Below are 19,979 nucleotides of genomic sequence, written 5' to 3' on the forward strand. Positions count from 1 at the left end.
ATACAAGGTATTGGAATTCATCACTGTATTGTTTTTTGTTTTCTTCCCGGTTGTGGGTGATTTTCTTCTGGAAACTTTGTTTTCTAAGCTCTGTGAGTGGTAATTGACCAGTGGAAAGGGAAGGAAGAAGTGAGATAATTGGAATGGTATAGTGTTAACAAGAGAAAAAGTTGTTAAAAGTTAAAAGGTAAGAAAGAGTGAGAAAGACGAATAATAAGTGTTAATCAAACGCATATCCCTACATCTCGACCGTGTCTCATCAAGCGCCCCGCTCGTCATGGTGCAGGCGTGCCGTTCTGCTTGCTTCCGGGCGTTGCACTTCGATCTTGGGAGACTTCGCCCGATGGCTGTGGTGTCGCTGAGCTCGGCCGGTTTTGGGCTGCTGCTGCTAATTGAACTTTGTTCCTCTCCATCATAATGGCTTGTTCGGCAGCGCTCCGAGCATAGGTCATGGCCGCAGCTGAATTGGAATATCCTCCTGATGGCGGCGGGGCTTGGTTCGAGGGGTAGTTCCCATAAGGAGGGGGCTGCTGGCCTGGTTGTTGTTGCGGCACGAACCGTTGTTGTGGGTTGGCTGAACCTGGAGCAGCGAAAGAGCCCCGGGGAGTAGCGTATGAAGGAGGTTTCTGGGGGGATGCGCTGCGTCCGGCTGCATAGGGCGCGTTATAGGGCGCAGGCTGTCCGGGACGCGGGGTGTAGGGCTGGGGAGACCCCTGACCCGCGGCGGGAGGGCCCTGTTGTCCCGGGTAGGGGTGGTAGCCATTCTGGCCGGGACGTTGGTACTGGTTGTATTGCGGAGTGGGCTGCTGCGCGTAACCAGGGAAGTAACCTGGTCTCTGCTGCGGTGTTGACGGAGGGCGTGCTCCAGCGAATTGCTGAGGATGGCCAGGAGTGTATGGCGCTGGCGTGGAGTTCTGCCTTGCCCCATAGTAAGGCTGTGGCGTCTGGAAAGTCTGAGGCTGCGTTCGCGCGTTGGCCGTAAATGCTCGTTGGTTGAACTGCGCCTGGAAGCTACCGGAACGTGAAGGAGTTGAAGTCCTATTCGCGCCGCTGGTGGCAGCCATGGCAGCTGCACGCTCCTGCTGCAAAGCATAGTCATCCTTTTCCATTGTGCCCTGGTACTCAGGATTTTCAATCAGGATCTTTTGGCTGATGTTCAGCTCGGCCAGCTGGTCACCGTCCAACTTGGCAACAGCGTAAGGTGGCAGAGTCGCGACAAGAGCTGCTAGACTTGACTTGAGCGTCTCATACACAGTCTGCTCTGCCGCCGACGGAGTGTCTGCTCCTGTGACATCGGGCGTCGTTTCTTTAGGCTCGGTGCCTTGACCGCTAGAAGCCGTAGTCTCCAAACTCCGAATCTTTTGGTAGGAGCTAAGGGTCTCTAGCAGATCAGAGACATCGCGCAATACGTCGTCCATTTCTCGCTCTTGATCGTCCTTTCCCGTAGATTTATCTGTATGCCCGATGTTGTCCGCAAAATCGTCGGGGTTGAACGTTTTCACCATCTCCTCCAGAGTGGACTCGTCAAGATCGCCGATACTTCCGGGCTGCACCGATGTGGAATCTTTCTGTTCATCTTCCACGTACGGTAATGAGAGAAGCGTATTCAGACGCCTTGCTCCACGTTTGCTCCACCACACCAAATTTTTGGAATCGGCGTGCTCGACAGCTCCAGAGCTGTCAAAAGAAGGAGCAAAAGACGAGTACACCCCTTGCAAAAGGGCAGCATCCTCGTCAATGCTCAGCGCAGGGTCATCGGTTGGAACTTCCTCGCCCGGTTGCTGAGAAGAATGCTGTTTCTGCCGACGACTCCAGACAGACGGAGAGGATGTGACCCCACCATACTGAAGCCAATGCCCCGAAGGGAGAGGTGCAAGGCAGTAATTGTTCCGATCCCCGAGAAAGGCCTTATAGTCGGTGATGGCTTTAAAAGGATCGATCCAGCCGTTGGTAGCATTGCGAGTAGAAGCTCTGGATTTGCGCGGCATCTCTAATTGAGGCAGTGTTGAACGAGGCGCGAATACCTCGCCGAAAGTTCTCTTATGTTCCTTGACAGTAGTCTCTGCTTCAAATGGCTGCACCTTTGTGGTGGAGATCCCGTTAGGCAAGCCGATTTCGCGCAAGGGCGCTTGCACCTCCACAAATTTATCTGCATTAGCGTCATCCGAAGGCAGTGGAACCTTGACGGTTTTCTGCAAGCTTGAGTAAAGCTGCTTCGGATTTGCGGGATTTCCAAACAATGTCAACACGAGGCTGTCATTTCGGGTCTCAACAGTAGTCGGAGTAGATTTTGCCGGGGCTTCTCCGTCCTCTTCCGACGCCTCAGTCTTGATGTTGGCCTGGCTCACATGTGCCTGGCGAACAAGGCTATTCAGGAGTTTCTTGAACGCCGCGATGCGGTTGACGGTCTCTGTCAGAGGTGACCCGTCAGCTGGAGCAGGCGTTGCTTGAGCTTTGTTCCGCTCTATCACCGCCGCCGACGCCTTCTCAATATCGCTCAAAAACTCCGACAAACTACTGTATCGGTCTGACGCCACCCTTGCTTGAATGCTCGAACCCTCGTCTTTATCACCGGACACCTTTGCGCGTTTCGAACGTGGTTTTGCCGGCGACGACGGTAAAGGACAGGATAGGAGATGCAAATCGGCATCGCTCCTGACATGGGTTAGTGGGAAGCAGTCACGATTTAGTGGTGACGCGGAGTGCTCACTTGCTTAAAATGTCCACCAAATTGCGTAGCGTTTCCTGTAATTTTGCCTTTTCTTGCGATTGCGCCGCAGAAGCGCTAGCGTCTTGGACGGCCTTCTCGTCGTGACTCGCGACACGCTTTCGCTTGCCTGGAGTCGCCAGGACAGATGGTTCGGGCGTATTTTGCGACTGGTCGCCATTCGTGACCGGCATCGGGGCCGTCCCTCCGCCTTCGTCTGCACTCATGGCTTGGGGTCGCGCCGTTCTCGAACTCTTCTTTGACGCGAGTACAAAATGGCCTCGATTATTCCTTTTTTTGCGAAGCCGTTCAGGAAGGTCCAACAGGCGACAGAGTGTGACAGCGAACACACAATCGGCCAAAAATTAATGGGAGACAAATGGAATGAAGGGATATGATTCGAGAGAGGCGGAAAATAGTCGTCGGTGATTGAGTGTTCCTTGTTCTCCGAAGCGGATGCGCCAATAGTTACGAGGCTCGATCGAGAAGCGGTACGCTGCAGCTAGGGAGGATTAGATCGCGACGCACACGGCAATGTCACAACGACAGTAGATTGACACGGAGTAACAAGCTCCTTGACGCCACAAAAGCAAGCGGGTTCAGGGCAAGTCAGGGCGCAGAGCTGAAAGGACGCAAGACGGACTCCATCTCCAGGCGGGAGAGTAGCGAGATCCTCCTGCGCGCCATGCCAGAACCGCAACTCGTGACGATCAGTCACGTGACCAAGCTTTTTTCCCCAATCGCCGGGACGCTCCATGCGGCCGCTGCTCTTGTTACTTGTCGACTACCAGGGACAAGCGACATCACGTCCGGGATTGACTGTGCTGTGGCTACTCAATGTCCTCTCTTCATGGATGTCATCGGTCTTAAGTCATGTGTCGAGCCGCTCGAGGGTTTCCTCTCTGAGAGCGGCGCATTTGTCCAACAGCACTGTTTGGCGGAAGGTATCGCGGAATCAATCTTGTCTTTCGTTTTGTTCATTATACTGACTCTGGAATTGTTCCGATAGGGATTTCTCTACTATAGCTTTCTCCAATCCACAACGGGTCCGACGACGAAAGTCTGCCATGGCGGTCTCCAAACCTCTCGTTCGTTTCGGCTCTTAAGCGTACTCGGAGGCCCGGACCATCTCCGGTCTGGATACGTCCAAAATCAGCAATTGGCGACGGAACAGTCAGACACTAAAGGCGATGGTAGTCCCGGTAATGACTGGTTTAAGTTACGTCTCCAACCCCCGCTAAGTCAGTCCTACAATGTTTCGGGTGCGGGCCCGGACTTGCCCGGCCTGAGAGCTGTAGACGTCAGAGAGTCAGGGGGAGAACTGAGAGATGAAGCTGTACTTCAAAAGGATGGTGAAGATGGTGATATACATGTCAATCAGGAAACCGAGATTGTGGAGGAAAGCAAGGCTTTGGGAGAAGGTGGAGGCCGAGAACAGAGCGCGAGCCAGCCCGACAGCACAGACGTCCATTCCAAGCCTCTTCGCTTGACTAGACACACAGAACCATTGTCGGATGGACCAGGAAGACATAAACACCTACGGCCGGAGAACAAAATGCCCAACTCACGCAAACGAACCAAGAGAAGCGATTCACACCCTGGGCCAACTCCTACGGAGTACCTTATTGACACCTTGCAAAGAGTGCATCAGTCTCATGGCGCGGAAAGCTGCAGCTGGGTTTACAATACCAAGAACACTGGAATCATGACCTCTCTAACACAAAGGCAACGGGACAATTTCAAACGCTACCACCGGCTTTCATTACAGAGAATTGTCGCTGATTACATAGAGCTGTTGGATCCCCTTTCGGATCAAGCAAACTCGGGCATGGAGTCTGATTCACCACTGGAATCGGAAGCCCTGCAATCAGTTTTCAGCGAAGATAACCTCAACTACCTCGCAGCCCGACAGTACTCCGCCGCTGATGTGGTGGCATGGGCATGGGTTCTCAAGAGCAGCACACCTTATGAAGCCATTCTTCGAGTTCTACTCTTAGAAGCAGATCGAAGCTCAAGTCCCGATTGCTCGATCAAGATGGTGCCCCCTTTCATTCCCCTCCTTCTCCTGCGTCAGAGTCTGGACGCTAAGGCTTTCCGACTGCTTTTGGTTTATTCGTTGCACCTTTTGGGCGGACGAGCTCTTCCGACACCCGGCATGGCGATGGAAGCGATGACCGATGATGTAGAGCTTGTCCAGCAGGATGTGCTCGCGAAGCCACTGATAGAACCCAACATGTGCGTGACTTATGTGATTCGGTTACTTCATCACGCTCGCGAGCTATGGCCACAGGCCCAGCTTACTATTGCTCGCGCCTTTGCGTTTTATCTGGATAGTCTTGAGAGCGAAGGCAAAGGTTGGACGGTCGCGACAGAACGAATCAATCAGTTTATGGCCGACAAGTTCAATACCGTGCTTCGAATACTTTCCTTACCCTGCAGACACAACCCGTTTACGTCCGCCTCCCTGCAGCAACAAGCGCAATTTGAGCTTCTTCGAGCCATGGCGCGACACCAACCTGCTTTGCCGGTGACACGTCGTGGATACCAGGGTATTGTCGCGGTTCAAATTGCTCATAAGAAGACACTGGCAGAACGGCAATCTGCGGAACTGAAAGCTCCGTCGTGGCCCCCTTGGAAGGAAGACAAGATAGGGTTCGATGTCAAGCGGGGTGTTGAGGGCATGAAAAGCCGCGCAATGCGGGTACTGTCACAAATGAAAGAGGCGGGCTATTCGCAATCTCGCTGGGAAGAGGTATCTAGTATCCTAGCAGGCTGGGACACAGACAAAAGCCCAACAATTCAGACGAGATCATTAGTACCTCGCCCGGAGACTGTACAAGGGCCTTCCGGGGATCCCAAACACCACGCCATTTGGGTAGCTCGGATCCGGGCTACGAGGACGGTGCGGGAAGCCTGGGCATGCTTCCTCTCCTACCGCGACCAGGGACTGCCTCCACGTGGTGCCATTTACGCTGCCATGGCTGAGAAATTGATCTTCCGACAAAAGAGAGCCCGCAATAACTCTCATCAAAGCAGTCAAGCACTACCAGGTGACGGAAAAGAGGTCTTCGCGGAGCCGTCATCTGTCCGAGATTGGATCTATGTCTCTACGGAACCGCCCACATTAGATGATTTTCTTCGTGAAATGCTCTCGCAGGGTATCCGGCCCCGGGGAAGATTCCTAGCTTTGCTTCTGCGCAATGCACCGACCTTCGGATCAGGTTTAGACTACCTTTGTTGCAGTGACTTGACAAAGGAGCAGTTAGAGGATTTATGCACCGTGTCAGGTCAAGGATGGGGCGAACAAGCTCAGGCGAACAAAACATTGAACAGTTTTCCTGACTACCTCATCTCATCCTTCGTCGCGTTCCTGTGCAATTTCTCGACTGTCGGGCATCATAGCACGGCACACTGTGAAAGTTCTGTGGGAGATATGTTCCCGATACTCCTGGGCCGCCATTCAACTAATCCTTCGTACTCGACTACGCTTTTTGCATACTCCGAAGAGTTGAAGACAAGCGAGGATCTTCGTCACCCGAAAATTCTAGCGCATGCACTTAGTCTTCTCCAGGCGCAACAGTCGCGTTCCCCTCAGGCGTGGATTCCAGTCATGTCTGCCCTGGCCCGAGACCGCGTTGGGTCCACTTCTCATAGACTGGGACGGCACGCACGGTTGGTACTATCCTGGTACGAGGTCTTGGAGCTCACAGCGTGGATGGATAAGCGTCAAATCGAGCCTAGCTTGGAAGCGTTCCAGGTTCTCTGCTACAGCTTTTCACGGGTAGTGGTGGCGGGAATCAAAGAGCCCGACGCGGTGGAAGAAGGGCTTGTTATCGTCAGCGAACTGGCACGGCGAGGGCGACTGACCGGCATGAATCATGCTTCGACACGCTTCGAGGATATGGTGCAGAGTGGGCTCAACATCCTCAAATCCCGGTTTGATGAGCTGGTTCTCCTTGACCCCAAGACTTCTTCCCTGTTCGAGCGAAGTAGATCGTCAATCCAGCATGCCACTGCTTCTCAAGTGACCGTGCCATCTTTGGTTCACGTTCCCTCTCCCGCAGTTCTTCACTCCTTTGTGCGGGCGTTGGGCTTAGCCGAGGACACTGACGGCCTGCTGAGTCTACTTCGCTGGATGCGGCAGTACGAGACTACACTGAAGGAGAAGTATGACGAGAACCTGAATGGCGAGAAGATGATGCGGCGGATCATCGTCGCCGTCCGCATGTTTCTGGAGGGATACTGGGGAAGGTCACCCCAGGCGTTCCGGGAGTGGGAGCCGTCCATGGAACACACACATGATGTGCACATGCACAACGACTCCGAAGCTGACTCCGCGACATTCTCCGACGCCAGCCTGCAGGAGGCATATGATATCATCACTACTTCGCAAGTCTGGGGTTCATGGCCGAGTGATGAGGAGGTCTTGGATTATATAGCTCACGGGGAGCAAGGATCTCGCGAGGCCGGCGATCGATATAGGCATGCTGTACATTAGTGTAAATAGAACTGTAAAATAGAGCGAATTAATTATATTATTTCTATCAAGCGCTTATCCGCGGCTTCCCCGCAGCCGCCCGGCTTTCCCCACAGCGGCCCTCAAGCACTGCTCAATTCTCCTCAACCCGAGCTCAGAGCTCACAGCTTGTCCATCCTCATCATCCCTTGCTAAATAACTATACCCTTCACTCCTAAAATAACAACAATGCCTCCACGTCTCTCTATATATACTCCGTTACGATCCACTTTCTCCTACCGCGTCACGGTCGCCAGATTTAGCACGAGCAGCGACAATGCCGTCATCCAGACCCAGCACGTTCCCGCCCCAGGGTCGGGGAACATTCGCGTCCTGCTTTTGAACCGGCCCAAGGCACGCAACGCAATCTCTCGCGATCTCCTCGACGGGCTTGCCAGGAATGTTAAATCTATTGCCGCTGAAGGAGGCTCAGGGCCAACGCGTGCCCTGGTCATCGGCAGCAACGTCGACTCGGCCTTCTGCGCGGGCGCAGATCTCAAGGAACGCGCGGGCATGAGCCGGGAAGAGTACGCGGCCCTCCAGTTCCCCAAACTCCATTACAAACTACTGACCGTTGCAATTGCCATGGCTTAGAACAGCCGAATTCTTATACAATCTGCGAAGCACCTTCCGCAACCTCTCGGAGCTCCCCATTCCCACCATCTCCGCCGTTTCCTCTATGGCGCTGGGCGGCGGCCTTGAACTTGCTCTAAGCACACATCTTCGCGTCTTCGGCTCCTCGTGTATGGTCGGACTTCCCGAGACAAGGTTGGCCATTATCCCTGGGGCTGGAGGTACCTATCGCCTCCCCAATCTGATTGGCGTGAACCGTGCACGGGACCTTATTCTCACTGGACGGCGCGTATCCGGCCCGGAGTCGTATTTCATCGGCCTATGCGATCGGCTTGTGGAGGTGCTCCCGGAAGAGGAAGGAAAGGAGGGTGTGGCGAGGGAGAAGGTCCTCACGGAAAGTATCAAGCTGGCGCTGGAGATCTGTGAGGGCGGGCCAATTGCCATCAAGCAGGCCTTGAAGGCTGTGAGTGAGTATCAACGGGGCGAGGAGGCTGAAAATGAGGCGTACGACGGCGTGATGGGCACTGAAGATCGGTTTGAGGCTCTCAGGGCGTTCGCGGAAAAGCGGAAGCCCGTCTTCAGGGGGCGATGAAAGAGTCATCTGGAAGTTTGTGTTGCCCCATTATGGATGTAAGCTGAGGGACGACCAGGGATTCTTGTGACTCAGGTTGGACGGGTCGGAGTGCTGAAGGATTCTAGAACCAGTTCTTTGTGAGTCAATGTATTGTGTAGCTTTTGATTAGTACCTGGGTGCCCTGGACACGGAAACTGTACTTATTTTGGTAGTAGTATCAAGGTACCAGGGCCGAAGCTACAGGCAAAAACATGCTTGCCTGCCATAGAGGCCTAAGCTTGAAAATCCAGACATCGTCTGAGATTGGTAATTCTAATTGTTGAGAGTAAATCAGGGACATACATTCAATAAGGCAATGCAACAAATGGCATTGTTTCCCACCCTATCCCTCATGATCTCACTACACAATTGCCACAACATAACTACTTAGCACAACCAGCTCGCAAACATCCTCAAAACACTTCCATGTTTCATGTTTAAACCCATACCTCCGACCACCAGCCACAAAGCCAGCCACAGGAAAAGCTATACGAACCATCTAACACCACTTCCATAACATGCTCAGTACGTAGAGCCAACAAGATTAGAAATAAGTCAGAAGCAGTTACACAAAACTCTGACTCACCTGGAAATATTCTCACTGACGCATCTCGGATAAAGAGTTCCAGACCCATCCCAGGATATTGAATCCGCGGGCACGAAATGTTCGTCATGGATGTACGTATCACCCATCCTCATCATCCATCATCCATCAGCCTAGCTAGCTACCTAGAAAGGTCTACAATAGGTTGCCGATCGGGAAGGGAGAATACGTTAGGTAGTTGAACCCTGGATCCATCCGCGGCTGTTGGACCCGCTTGATCCACTGGCAGCTTTCTTTTCACGGCTTTGACTGTTTTGTGCTACATCTATCTGAATTGAAAGGATATTGTGTGCTCTTTTAGATCAGATACACACTTTAACTTGGAGTGACATCTATTAAGTCCACTATGAATAACACGTAGTAACACAGAATTCTAGCTAGTCCCAGGCAGCCGCCATTCGCAAGCATCCTGAGGCTCGAAAAAGCAAAGCGAAGCAAAAGCCTCAGCCTCGTACTTCAGATTCATTCCATCCTGTTCGTATCGCATTGAAAATGAAGAGGCCACGGTAACCAACTACTACTATGTATAACTCTTCAGGAACTACAATAAATGTAAGTAGGTACATGTAAGCAATACATACATACAGACATACATACACACGTGCAGCCCAGAGCACAGCCCTGCGCAGGGCAACGCAGATCGACAGGCAAATCCTCCGGGCAGCAGCAGCAGCAGCTAATGAAGGAACATATTCGAACACTGAAGAAAACTTAGGTACTTTTTGAAGAGTAGTAATTAATGTCGCACCACAAGTCGCATAGGGCTCAGTGGGTGATTGAATTCAGCCTGATGGACTGCCTATTCTATTCTAGTCAAACTAAACCTGATTGAACTAAAGTCATCCTTCTTGCCCAGGCTGCAGAAACTAAGTTTAGGACTAGGCCGTGTTCGGGCGTCAGAGCTCACAGCCACTTCAGGGGATGATGCGGTTTCAGTTTAGTAAAGTTTTGGTATTTCTTGGGAGAGGTTTGACAGTATCTGTGCTTGAATAACATAGTAGATGGGGAAATACATGGGCGGTTCTAGATTGTATGCGAGATGGGATGATAATATCATCTACGTTGCAGATGCGGGATAGAATGGGCTGGACGTCGAGACCCTTTTTTCTTACTTTCTTAATTTAGTTGATGTTAGAATATAATAGAACGAATATACCAGTCAAGTCAGGATGCAAGTTCCCCCGCGATCTGCAGGTGAGCTTCGATCTTCCTGGTCAGCGAGGCGGGCGGCATGACCTCTAGTTGGTCAGCCCCCCTGATGTCCACGGGAACCTTGACTGCTACTTCCCTCAGCACATCCTCCGGATACAGAAAATAGATGTAGCAAAATGGATAATTGACTAACTTCGAGACGGAAAAAAAAGAAATAAGAATTCCATTAATTGATTGAGTAATTAATTCACTCTGCTTATGGTTCCGGGCCTGCTGCTGTTGCTCGCTGCGTACTGTAGCTTGTGCCCTGCAGAACTAGTAACTGCACTGCACTAAACTAAACAGTTGAACCACAGGCACCAGGCACCCCCTCCACCTCCAGTTTGCCCCAGTCATCTGCGAGCCTCATGCTCTCTGTTTCTCACGCTGTCTCGCGCCTTTGCCTACTTTGGCCCCCCCACTGCCGCCCACTCACTCTCTCTGCAAGTAATACTCGTCGCCGCATAAATACCTTTCTTTCAGCTGCCCCGTTGATTCTTTTTCTTCAGTGACTCAACTGACCTGTTGTTCTTCCCCCCCCTTTTCCATCCTTCAAGCCGCTTTTTCTTTTTATAAAACTGTCTTCCTAGCTCCACTTGTTCGTTGGAACCGACAGAGCTTCTTTCGTGCATGGTCGCAATCGTCTCGTTCTAGCCTTCCTTTTCAGGAAATCTTGCTGCGTGGATGTAAGGAATAAGCTACCCCACGCTCCGCTTTATGTCCTCTGTCTGGTAGTCTGGCTGACTCGCATCTCCTTTTAATCGCCATCAGCTACGGTCGACGTCCAGTTGTGGGCAGTTCGAGCCATGTCGGACCTTGCCTCGCGCGTGAAGCAGTACGGGTTGACCCAGGTCTACTGTAGCCCCGAAAAGCCTCTGGTCGACATCGTGTTTGTTCATGGACTGAATGGCCACCCCTACAACACCTGGGCCTCAAGTAACGGCACCTTTTGGCCAGCCGATCTTTTGCCTGAAATTCTTGGTCCGAACCGAGTAAGGATCTTGACTTATGGTTATAACGCGAATGTAACTGCCTTCACCGACGGCGCGTCGAAAGACAGAATCCATAATCATGCCGAAACCCTGGCGTCGGGATTGGCCGCCAACCGCAATGTAAGTGGTCGTTTGTGATCCGCGTCCATTGTTCCTCCTTCTTGGAGAAAGGTGACTAATTGACTTTTCTAGCTTCGAAGCTGTTCTGACAGACCGATCATCTTCGTCTGCCACTCGCTCGGTGGTCTCGTCGTCAAGCGCACACTGATATACTGCCGAAATGTGTCAAATGAAAAGATCGAGCACCTGCGATCCATCTATGTCTCCACCTACGGGATCCTGTTCCTAGGAACGCCGCACAACGGTTCGGACGTTGCCAAATGGGGTCTGCTATTGCAGAATATCTGTAGTGTCGTTATGCCGAAGAAGTTCATGGAGTCGTCTCCTCATCTGGTAAAGGCTCTGAAGACTAACAACGAGACGCTTCAGAACATCAACAGCCTCTTCGCCGACATAACCAGCCGGTTCCACATTTACTTCTTCCACGAGACACTGTCGAGTGATGTCAAAGGGACACGCGAGTTGATCGTGGACGAAAGTTCCGCCGCACCCTACGCTGAAGGTGTCGAACGTATGGGCATCGAAGCTGATCACAGACACATGTGCAAGTTCGATGATGATAACTCTCCTGGCTATGAAGCGGTTGCTGAGGCGCTGTTGCGGTACTCGCGTGATGCCCCGAACACTATCGCAGACCGCTGGGTCGAAGAGGACAAGACCCGTCGTGTTCAGAAGCAAACAAAGATCAGGGAGATATTCAGCCATGGCATGTAGAGCCCCTTTTCCCTCTCAAGACAAGCACTAACGGATGTAGATCGGATTGAGCCGGAGCAGTTGGGGAGGAGTGTTCCAGATCTTCGCACAATTGGTAGGACACCTCTGCTTTCTGATCATTCATCTTCTGTCACCCTGCGCGAGTACGAGATTGAGGAGCCCCCGGAGTCATCAGTTCATCATAGCAGGCATGCTTAGCCGGTGCTTTGCGGGTGTGAATGGTGATCAGCATTGAAGGAACTGCCAAAAAGCACAAAATCGGCGAAACACCTCATGTCCCCTTTTCAGTAACTTATGTGTTTGCATTTTTCTCATTCCTGTTATGCTCTGCTTGATTTCTCGCAAGTTCTCTGAGACGTATGGTGGTTCATGATCTGCCTTTTATGCTATGATACCTGCTTCCTGTACTTTAGTGTTGCTTTCCTATCAACAAATTGTCAAGTCAGATAAGGCTGACTCTTTCCTTCTTAGGTAGTTCTGAATTGGCCCTGCCGGCTGAGAGAAGAAGATCCCTTGTGTCTGATCTCGGCGATAGCATCAACTTGTCCCTATCACAGACCCTCCCAAAGGACCCTTTGTTCGTGGTGCCTCCCGGCTTTCACCCAAACGCAAGTTTTGTAGGGATGAAGGCCCATCTTGACCAATTGCACACCAGGCTGTACAAAGCCAAAAAGAGAGCAGAGCGGCTCGTGGCTGTACTCATCTGCGGAGGCCCAGGGACAGGCAAGTCGCATCTTGCACGCCAGTATGTTTGGACTCATAGAGCCTTCTATCCTGGCGGAGTCTTCTGGGTCGACGCAAAGTCCCGCCAATCAACCTTCAAATGCTTCTGGGATATCGCACAGGCTGCCGCGCTGAACGAGGGAGAGGTATTCGAATATCCAGACACTAATACGTCACAGAAGTATGTCGATTCGGTGCGAAACTGGCTGCAAGCTCGCGAAGAATGGCTTCTGGTGTTCGATGGGGTAAGCTTCGGTCAAGACAGTGATCTTAATGACTTCAAGCAATTCTTGCCGTTTAATAAGAAGTGTAGCATTATCTACACCTCGGTCGATAAGACACTGAGGAAAAAGCAGCGCCTGTATGAGCCGTTCTGCCTCTCAGTCAAGCCTCTAGAGGTTACAGAAGCCTGCAAATTACTCTTCGAAGACCTTGGCATCAGGAGACCCACCAAGGGGCAAATCCACAAAGCCACTGCGCTTGTCGAGCATTATGAATGCCTTCCTCTGGCAATACATGCCATCAGTCATCGGCTGGCAGCAACATCGAAGCCAATTGAGAGGTACCACATCAACTCTCATTTAACCGACGAGAAGCTGGCAGAGCCTTTTCTAAGCATCATGCACGACCTCTATCGCACGGAGCACTTTGAGGCCCTGAATTTGATCAACCTTGTATCCTTCTTCAGTCATCATGTCCCCGTCGGCCTTATAACACTCGGAATTTCCGCACTCGGCAGATGGAATGTTGACATTCTAACAAGCAGTAGACCCGGTGAGAGAGGCGACATCGACACCACTCTTGGGGTCCTCATTAGATACGGACTGATTGAGAGGGTGTCGGACGCTTATGCACTGCACGCAAAAGCTCTCTCGCCCCAGCTTGAAAAAGATAATGTTCTAGACATGAAGTCTGTGGCCCCTGACTTATCGGAGTCGCAGACAGAAAGTAGCCAGGATGCGTTCTTTTCGGTTTATCAAAATTCAGGCGCGGGGACGATCGATATGATCAAGACCCACAGTGTTGTCCAAGGTTTCTGCAGAGATGAGCTCAAGATCATGGACCGGGAAGAGAAGCGATGCAATGCACAGGCGGGAAAGTCTGAGGCTGGTTTCTATGACTCGTGGCTGGTTGTCGCTACCCATGTTCTTTGCACATCGTACGAAAGTGCAAAGGCCCGAATGGACCGTATTGATGACTGCGGAATGGTCAAAGACTACCGGGAATATGAAACGCAGGCTTTTAGACTGATCGAAAACTGGCCCAGAAGAAGCCAGAATGAACCTGCAGTACTTCGTGAGGCTCGTGATGATCTGAAGCGAATCATGAAGAGTATTTCCAGCGAAATCGAGAGAATCTCGCCCAGCTCCTCGCAAGAATCGGTCCGCAAACAGAGATCAGTCTTTGATCGGTCAAGCAGCTCTTCGTCGTCAGTACCTGAATCAGCAGCCGAGGAGGGACGTTGGGATTGGAGCGACATGACGCCTCCCAAAGTAGAATCGCCACAAGAAATGCCAAGATCTCAGCAACGCTTCAACCTCAAGCCATTCTTGCCCCATATTTTCAGGGAATCCAGCCTGGACAGAGACGGTGGATACGAGAGTGACAGAGAAAGCACCAATGCTCCGATCCGTACCTCACCAGCGCTTTCACAACTGAGTCAGCAAGCAGAGACGCCCAAGTCATCGCTGACGTCCAGTTCTTCGCCGCCTATCGACGATCACGGCTGGCACATGGTCGTAAAGAAGCATTCGAAAACTAGGATAAGAAAGGATGAAAGATCAGTGCAGCGGCCGAGGTTTCCCCGTAACATCAGAGGCTCCCAGCCGGCAGCTCCAGTCTTGAAAATATTTCCTGTCGAGGGGAGAAGCGCTTCCAGCAGCACATTGGGTAAAAGTCGGAGAAGCTCGTTTGCCTCCGCGTCAGAGGCACTCACAGCTGTGCAACACTCCAGTCCTCCGCACTCCCATGAGGATATCACAGCCATCACGAAGCGAGCTACTGGTCGGTCATCTTTGGAAAAGGAGAATAACCCAACCTATGCCACGGTGGCAGCCAGGCATACTCAGGATGGAGAGTTGCCCTCAAAGAAGCGATCATCGTCAACACCAGGAGGCAATGGTAGACCGGCGCTTCTGTCACTGCAGAACAAATCATCGGGCGAGTCGCTGCAGAGTCGTTCTAGCAATGCACATCCATCGCCCCTTTCAGCAGAGTTCAAGCCTGATCGTATGACCCAGTCAACCTATAGCGAGCCAGATCAAGGATACCTGCAACATCAGCTCAATGCCCTAGATCTGGGGATAGCACAAGAGTCTCAGTACCGGACCCGTCACTTGTCTACTGTGCGATCAATAGCACCTCCGGTGGGTGACATGTCCGCCAGTACACCGTCGATCTTAACGTATATCCCTCCACCCCCTCCACTGCCATATGAAGGGAATATCGAGGTTACGGTACCACGACGTGCGGGTGTGGCCCAACCAAGCTCCATGGGACCATCACCGAGTCAGACGAGGCCAGTCGCTCACCCATCTGCATTCATGCCAGGAATCTCACCCCCGAGCTCTCTCGCTGCCGACCCCCTTCTTGGGTATTCCTCGGAGCCAGCTCCGGAGCCGATGTCGCGAAACCAATCCGCGCAGTCTCACCAGTCCTGGTCAACTGAGCCGATTCGGTATCCGCCGCGCTTCTCTCCACTTCCAACTACAACGCCCGCGCAGTCTGCCATAGCTAGTGGCGTTCCGCAAGTCATGCCGCCTCAGCACACACTATCCGGGACAGGAAGCTGGGTTGCGGAAATGCCACAACAGGGGCAGCCACCACCGGTGGTAAGTCCTCGTCAGCCAGAGGTAGCTTACGCCGCACAAGCACAAATCCGACCGATCAATACACTGGATGGCCAGGTCGCTGCTATGGACCCTTTATGGGCGGCCGAGCCCGCGTCGTCACTGCATTTCGGGGCTCACCGTGTGGATGTGCGTGACGCCCGGCAGCGGCTGGGTGGACGTGTTCACTATCCCGCACACCTGCCACCGGCAATTCCAGGGTATCCCATGTACCACCCGAATTTGTCTGGGCCCTTGATCCCGCACGAGATGGCAATTCCAGTGGCGGAGTCCCACGGACTGCGAGCGCGGAGCGGCAGCTCACCCCCTCGCCCTGACTTTGACGGATTTAGCATGAGTCAATGATCGATGAGACAGAAACGGGTTTTCTGTGTGTAAAATCAAAAACACATACAAGCATAAGGATGCAGGTGAAGCAATGAAAAGGGCAAACTGAAGAAAGGGGAAACCATATAAAAAAAAATTGAAAGTGACGAACCATGATGATAATGATGTGACGGATTAATTAGGGGACAGCACAAGCACCTGGTGTTTCGGAGTTCTGTTCAGGATTTTATGGCCATGCATTCTTGGAGCAGGAGATTAGGAAGAAGGGTGATAGCATCTAGAGGTGTTGGTAGAAGAAGGATATCACAATACAGGTGGGAGCATTGCATTGGCGTTTGTTAGTGTTAATCGGATAACGCGACTTAACAACTGAATCTCTGTCTGAGTTTTTCGTCACATTTTTTTTGTTCATTCCCGTGATCCTTGAGGAGACTGATCAGGGCTTCAGCATGCTCTTGCATGAGATAGTACCCGCTGGCTGTTGCGCTATGTTGAGAGCTGTGAGCGCAACAGCCAGCGGGTCACCGACCAGGGGAAGGATGCACTAGAGGACGATCGCGACGGCAGTTGGACTGGGTTTGGGGTGGATCGGGCGGGAACCAAAGCGCGCCTTGGTCACGATCAACGCTAACCCCAATCGGGACTTGCAGTGACAGCCCATCGACGTAAGAGATACATAACCTGGCCGCCTTTGGTGATGACGTCTTCCAGCAGCTCAACCAGCTATAAAGATTGTCAGTGCCAGCATCATGGAGGTAGCCTTTTGGTAATTCGAACATTGACTAAGAAACCAGTCTATTTGAACATTCTGATCCAGAACATCTACTTCTGACCTCTACAATTTTCCATCCTCAATCCCATCAACTTGAATACCTTACAAGCCACCATGTCTTTCCTCACCCGCATTGCCCCCGCTGCTCGCACAGCTTCGCTGTCTCTCCGACCTGCGACTACTCCCGTATTCTCCGTGGGTGCCACCCGCTCGATCTCCGCCACTGCCCGTCGTGACAAGGGACCCATCGATGCCACCAAGGACACCCTGAAGAAGGCCGACCGCAAGGTTTCGGATGCCGCTGTGAAGGGCATTGAAGTAGGAGGTATTTAGATCACCAATACCCTGTTGCACGGGATCCCTCGCTCATCATGATGTGCAGAAAACGCCGCTGAAAAGGTCAAGAGCACCGTTGGCAGCACCACCGCTGAGGCCAAGGCCAAGACCGACGAACTGTCTGGTGAGGCATCTCAAGTGGCTGGCCAGGGCAAGGGCAAGGCCGAGGAGGCACTCGGTACTGCCAAGGGCAAGGCAAAGGAGGCCGCTGGAGAGGTCAAGGGCAAGGCCAAGGAAACTGCTGGACGGTTTTAAACGGGGCCCCAGATGGAGACACTAAACGCACGCTTGACGACCTGCATGAAACAATCCAAGATGGGGAATCATAAACCTGTACTATTATATTCATAGTTAATGCATTGGAATGAACGATCTAAAGCAAAAAGTGGAGTGTTTTTATGGCTGATGAGATAAGATTCGTCAGGCTTGCTTAGTGCTTAGTAGTCGAACGTGCGGCAGATTGCGCCACGCCACCCAAACGGAATCTGGGGTACGAAGGTTATGTTCTAGTTTTGTTATCCATGGGTCGGAAGAAGAACAGTATAGCCCTGAATAACCTATCTTGTAAACAGAGATGGTGGAATCAGTCTAACATGTACTTTCCATCATCATTCTCGACGGCGACGGAATTGCCAGTGTCCGGGTGTGCCTGCGTCATGCGGACCCATCGTCTCCATCCATCTTGTTGAACCGAGGCTTTTTCTGGGTCTCGGTTCATTGCCCTTTTCGTCTCACTTTTGCCCCCTTTGCTTTTTCTTTCTTTCCCATCTACAATCATTGCCCGTTCGACTTTCTTTTCCCGTGAGGGATAGGTCTTTTAGTTATTTGTCGTTATTTCCCGGGAGTCGATATCACTCTTTTTTGTTTTTGCGTTCTTCCTTCTGCAAGTTACAGTTTGCCACCATGAGCAAATTAAGCAACCCTGTCAGCCTGTTGGCGGCAATCCTCGTGCGAGTCCCCCTCGTTCTCAAGACCATTCTCCTACATGCCATTCGTCTCTCGCCAGTCACGGGAAAACAAGACTTGCGCACTGAGTTGACCGTCGCCATCATTCGCTCATTCCTCGTTTTTACCTCGCCTGTTGGCAAGCAGCAAAGAGACAGCATGCGCGACCCCGGTATCAAGGGTCCCATGTGGGTGTCCAAAGTGACCTTTCCCAAACCAGAAGCGGATGTCCAGGACGCAGTCGTCAAGGCCATCGAGGCCCTGAAGACAGGAGATGAGACATATACTATCCCTGGAGTAATTCCGCTTGAGGCAGAGTGGACGGGATATCGCAGTGGTGTGCACAAGAACGCGCCGCAGCCGGATATTTCGGAAGAAGCCATATATGAGGAGTTGAAGAAGGAATCAAAGGAGGATATGGTGATTCTGTATCTCCATGGAGGAGCTTACTTGTAAGTTACCCTTGATGCTCTCTGGACTCTCCGAATTCTGACGTCTTCGATGTTTAGCCTTTGCGACCCATGCACCCATCGCCCGCTCGTCGCTCAGCTGTCGAAACGAACCAGTGCCCGTGTTCTATCGGTGCGCTACCGTCTTGCACCTCAGAACCCGTTCCCTGCTGCTCTTGTCGATGCCCTTACTGCATACCTATCGCTCGTCTCTCCGCCTCCGGGCTCTCTCCACGAGTCCGTCGCGCCGAACAAGATCATTGTCTCCGGTGATTCAGCCGGAGGTAACCTTTGTCTTGTTTTGCTCCAAACGCTCCTCACACTCCGTCGCGTCTGCCCTACCGTCCGCTTTCATGGACGTGATGTCCCTATCGAACTTCCTGCCGGCCTAGCGATCAGTTCCCCCTGGTGCGACATCACTCGCTCTATGCCCTCCGTCCACCACAACTCGGTCTACGACTTCCTGAGTCCCCCCACCCAGGATCCCGAAACAGCCTACCGCCCACTCGCTGTGCCTGAGGACGATGTCTGGCCCGTCAAGCCACCTCGTGTCGACCTCTACGCCAACGCCAGCGCCCTTTTGCACCCGCTCGTCAGCCCGCTGGCGGGCCGCGATGAAATCTGGAAAGGCGCGCCTCCGGTGTTCATCGCCATGGGAGAAGAAGGTCTCACGGATGAGGGACTCGTTGTCGCCCGCAAGATGCACCGGGTTGGCGTCCCTGTCGTTGTTGAGCAATTCGAAGGCATGCCGCATTGCTTTGGACAGGTTATGATGGGGACGCCTACGTCTCGTCGCTTCTTGGACGGCACGGCGCAGTTTTGTCGTGATGTCGTGGCTGGCAAGATTACTGCGGATACCCCTACTCCGGCGAAGATTACCTTCATTGGGTACAAGTTACAGTCGATTCGTGAGATACCGCTTGAGAGCGCCGTTCCTTTGACAGATGAAGAAGTGGATACAATTCTGGAGAGGGGTAAGCATTGGCGGTTGGAGGGAGAGAAACTACTGGAACAGGAGTGGTTAGAGAAGGCGAAGCTCTAATTTTTATTTTTGAATGGAGATATGCTATAAAATTGGCGTTTGGGCTTGATTTGCTATACCCTGCTCGTTTATAGACTTGCTTTATGTATATGCTTGCTAGACAGATGTACATGCATACGATAGCTACATAGATATACTTTCATCAGCACCGTATCGACTTTTTGATCTATCATAATTAGACATCAAAGCGCATAAGCAACCCTAATCTCAGGTCTAAGCTATTATCAAAACCATAAAATCCATGGCGACTTTATCATTGAGGACTACGACTTGGTCAAAGTAACTCGGTAGTTATTACAACACATCAATTTCCTTTCGCTGCTCCCCTCTGAACATATCCATCACTACCACTGCGGCGGAAGGCATGCTCGCTTCGATGTTGATGAAGCCTAACCAGGACGATTCTAGTATGAGTTCTCTATCTTTTTCAACGCCAACCAAACAATCCACTTTTCCCTAGACAGCTTCCAGCATCTCCGTTTTCTCTGTTTCTTCGCGGCAATCAA

At 52.0% G+C, this 19,979-nt stretch overlaps 6 protein-coding genes across 6 annotated transcripts; 5 read left to right on the forward strand and 1 right to left on the reverse strand.

Annotated features, from left to right (window-relative positions):
- Positions 1-93: 93 nt before the first annotated feature.
- On the reverse strand, positions 94-2,934 carry BDQ94DRAFT_178284 (uncharacterized protein; the record flags this gene model as incomplete). Its single annotated transcript, XM_026773094.1, has 2 exons — positions 94-2,655; positions 2,711-2,934. The coding sequence occupies 2 exons, from the start codon at positions 2,932-2,934 to the stop codon at positions 276-278; spliced, it is 2,604 nt and encodes an 867-aa protein (XP_026626776.1). The 3' UTR covers positions 94-275.
- A 528-nt stretch (positions 2,935-3,462) lies between these two features.
- BDQ94DRAFT_169832 (uncharacterized protein) lies at positions 3,463-7,205 on the forward strand (the record flags this gene model as incomplete). Its single annotated transcript, XM_026771361.1, has 2 exons — positions 3,463-3,651; positions 3,717-7,205. 2 exons carry the CDS (start codon positions 3,463-3,465, stop codon positions 7,203-7,205), a joined length of 3,678 nt encoding a protein of 1,225 aa, XP_026626777.1.
- A 141-nt stretch (positions 7,206-7,346) lies between these two features.
- On the forward strand, positions 7,347-8,769 carry BDQ94DRAFT_25899 (putative mitochondrial methylglutaconyl-CoA hydratase (Auh)). Its single transcript, XM_026775340.1, has 2 exons — positions 7,347-7,750; positions 7,818-8,769. The coding sequence occupies exons 1-2, from the start codon at positions 7,413-7,415 to the stop codon at positions 8,386-8,388; spliced, it is 909 nt and encodes a 302-aa protein (XP_026626778.1). The 5' UTR covers positions 7,347-7,412; the 3' UTR covers positions 8,389-8,769.
- Positions 8,770-11,010: 2,241 nt separating this feature from the next.
- Positions 11,011-16,371, forward strand: BDQ94DRAFT_178287 (LipA and NB-ARC domain protein; the record flags this gene model as incomplete). The annotated part of the gene is made up of 5 exons (XM_026773095.1): positions 11,011-11,316; positions 11,389-12,026; positions 12,129-12,173; positions 12,533-15,605; positions 15,693-16,371. The coding sequence occupies 5 exons, from the start codon at positions 11,011-11,013 to the stop codon at positions 15,945-15,947; spliced, it is 4,317 nt and encodes a 1,438-aa protein (XP_026626779.1). The 3' UTR covers positions 15,948-16,371.
- A 276-nt stretch (positions 16,372-16,647) lies between these two features.
- On the forward strand, positions 16,648-17,416 carry BDQ94DRAFT_142607 (uncharacterized protein). The gene is made up of 2 exons (XM_026766065.1): positions 16,648-17,026; positions 17,084-17,416. The coding sequence occupies exons 1-2, from the start codon at positions 16,816-16,818 to the stop codon at positions 17,290-17,292; spliced, it is 420 nt and encodes a 139-aa protein (XP_026626780.1). The 5' UTR covers positions 16,648-16,815; the 3' UTR covers positions 17,293-17,416.
- A 396-nt stretch (positions 17,417-17,812) lies between these two features.
- On the forward strand, positions 17,813-19,631 carry BDQ94DRAFT_142608 (alpha/beta hydrolase). The gene is made up of 2 exons (XM_026766066.1): positions 17,813-18,434; positions 18,492-19,631. Exons 1-2 carry the CDS (start codon positions 17,941-17,943, stop codon positions 19,471-19,473), a joined length of 1,476 nt encoding a protein of 491 aa, XP_026626781.1. The 5' UTR covers positions 17,813-17,940; the 3' UTR covers positions 19,474-19,631.
- Positions 19,632-19,979: the final 348 nt, after the last annotated feature.

The sequence above is a fragment of the Aspergillus welwitschiae genome (genome assembly GCF_003344945.1).
Source record: "Aspergillus welwitschiae strain CBS 139.54b unplaced genomic scaffold BDQ94scaffold_14, whole genome shotgun sequence".
NCBI classification, from domain to species: Eukaryota; Fungi; Ascomycota; class Eurotiomycetes; order Eurotiales; family Aspergillaceae; genus Aspergillus; species Aspergillus welwitschiae.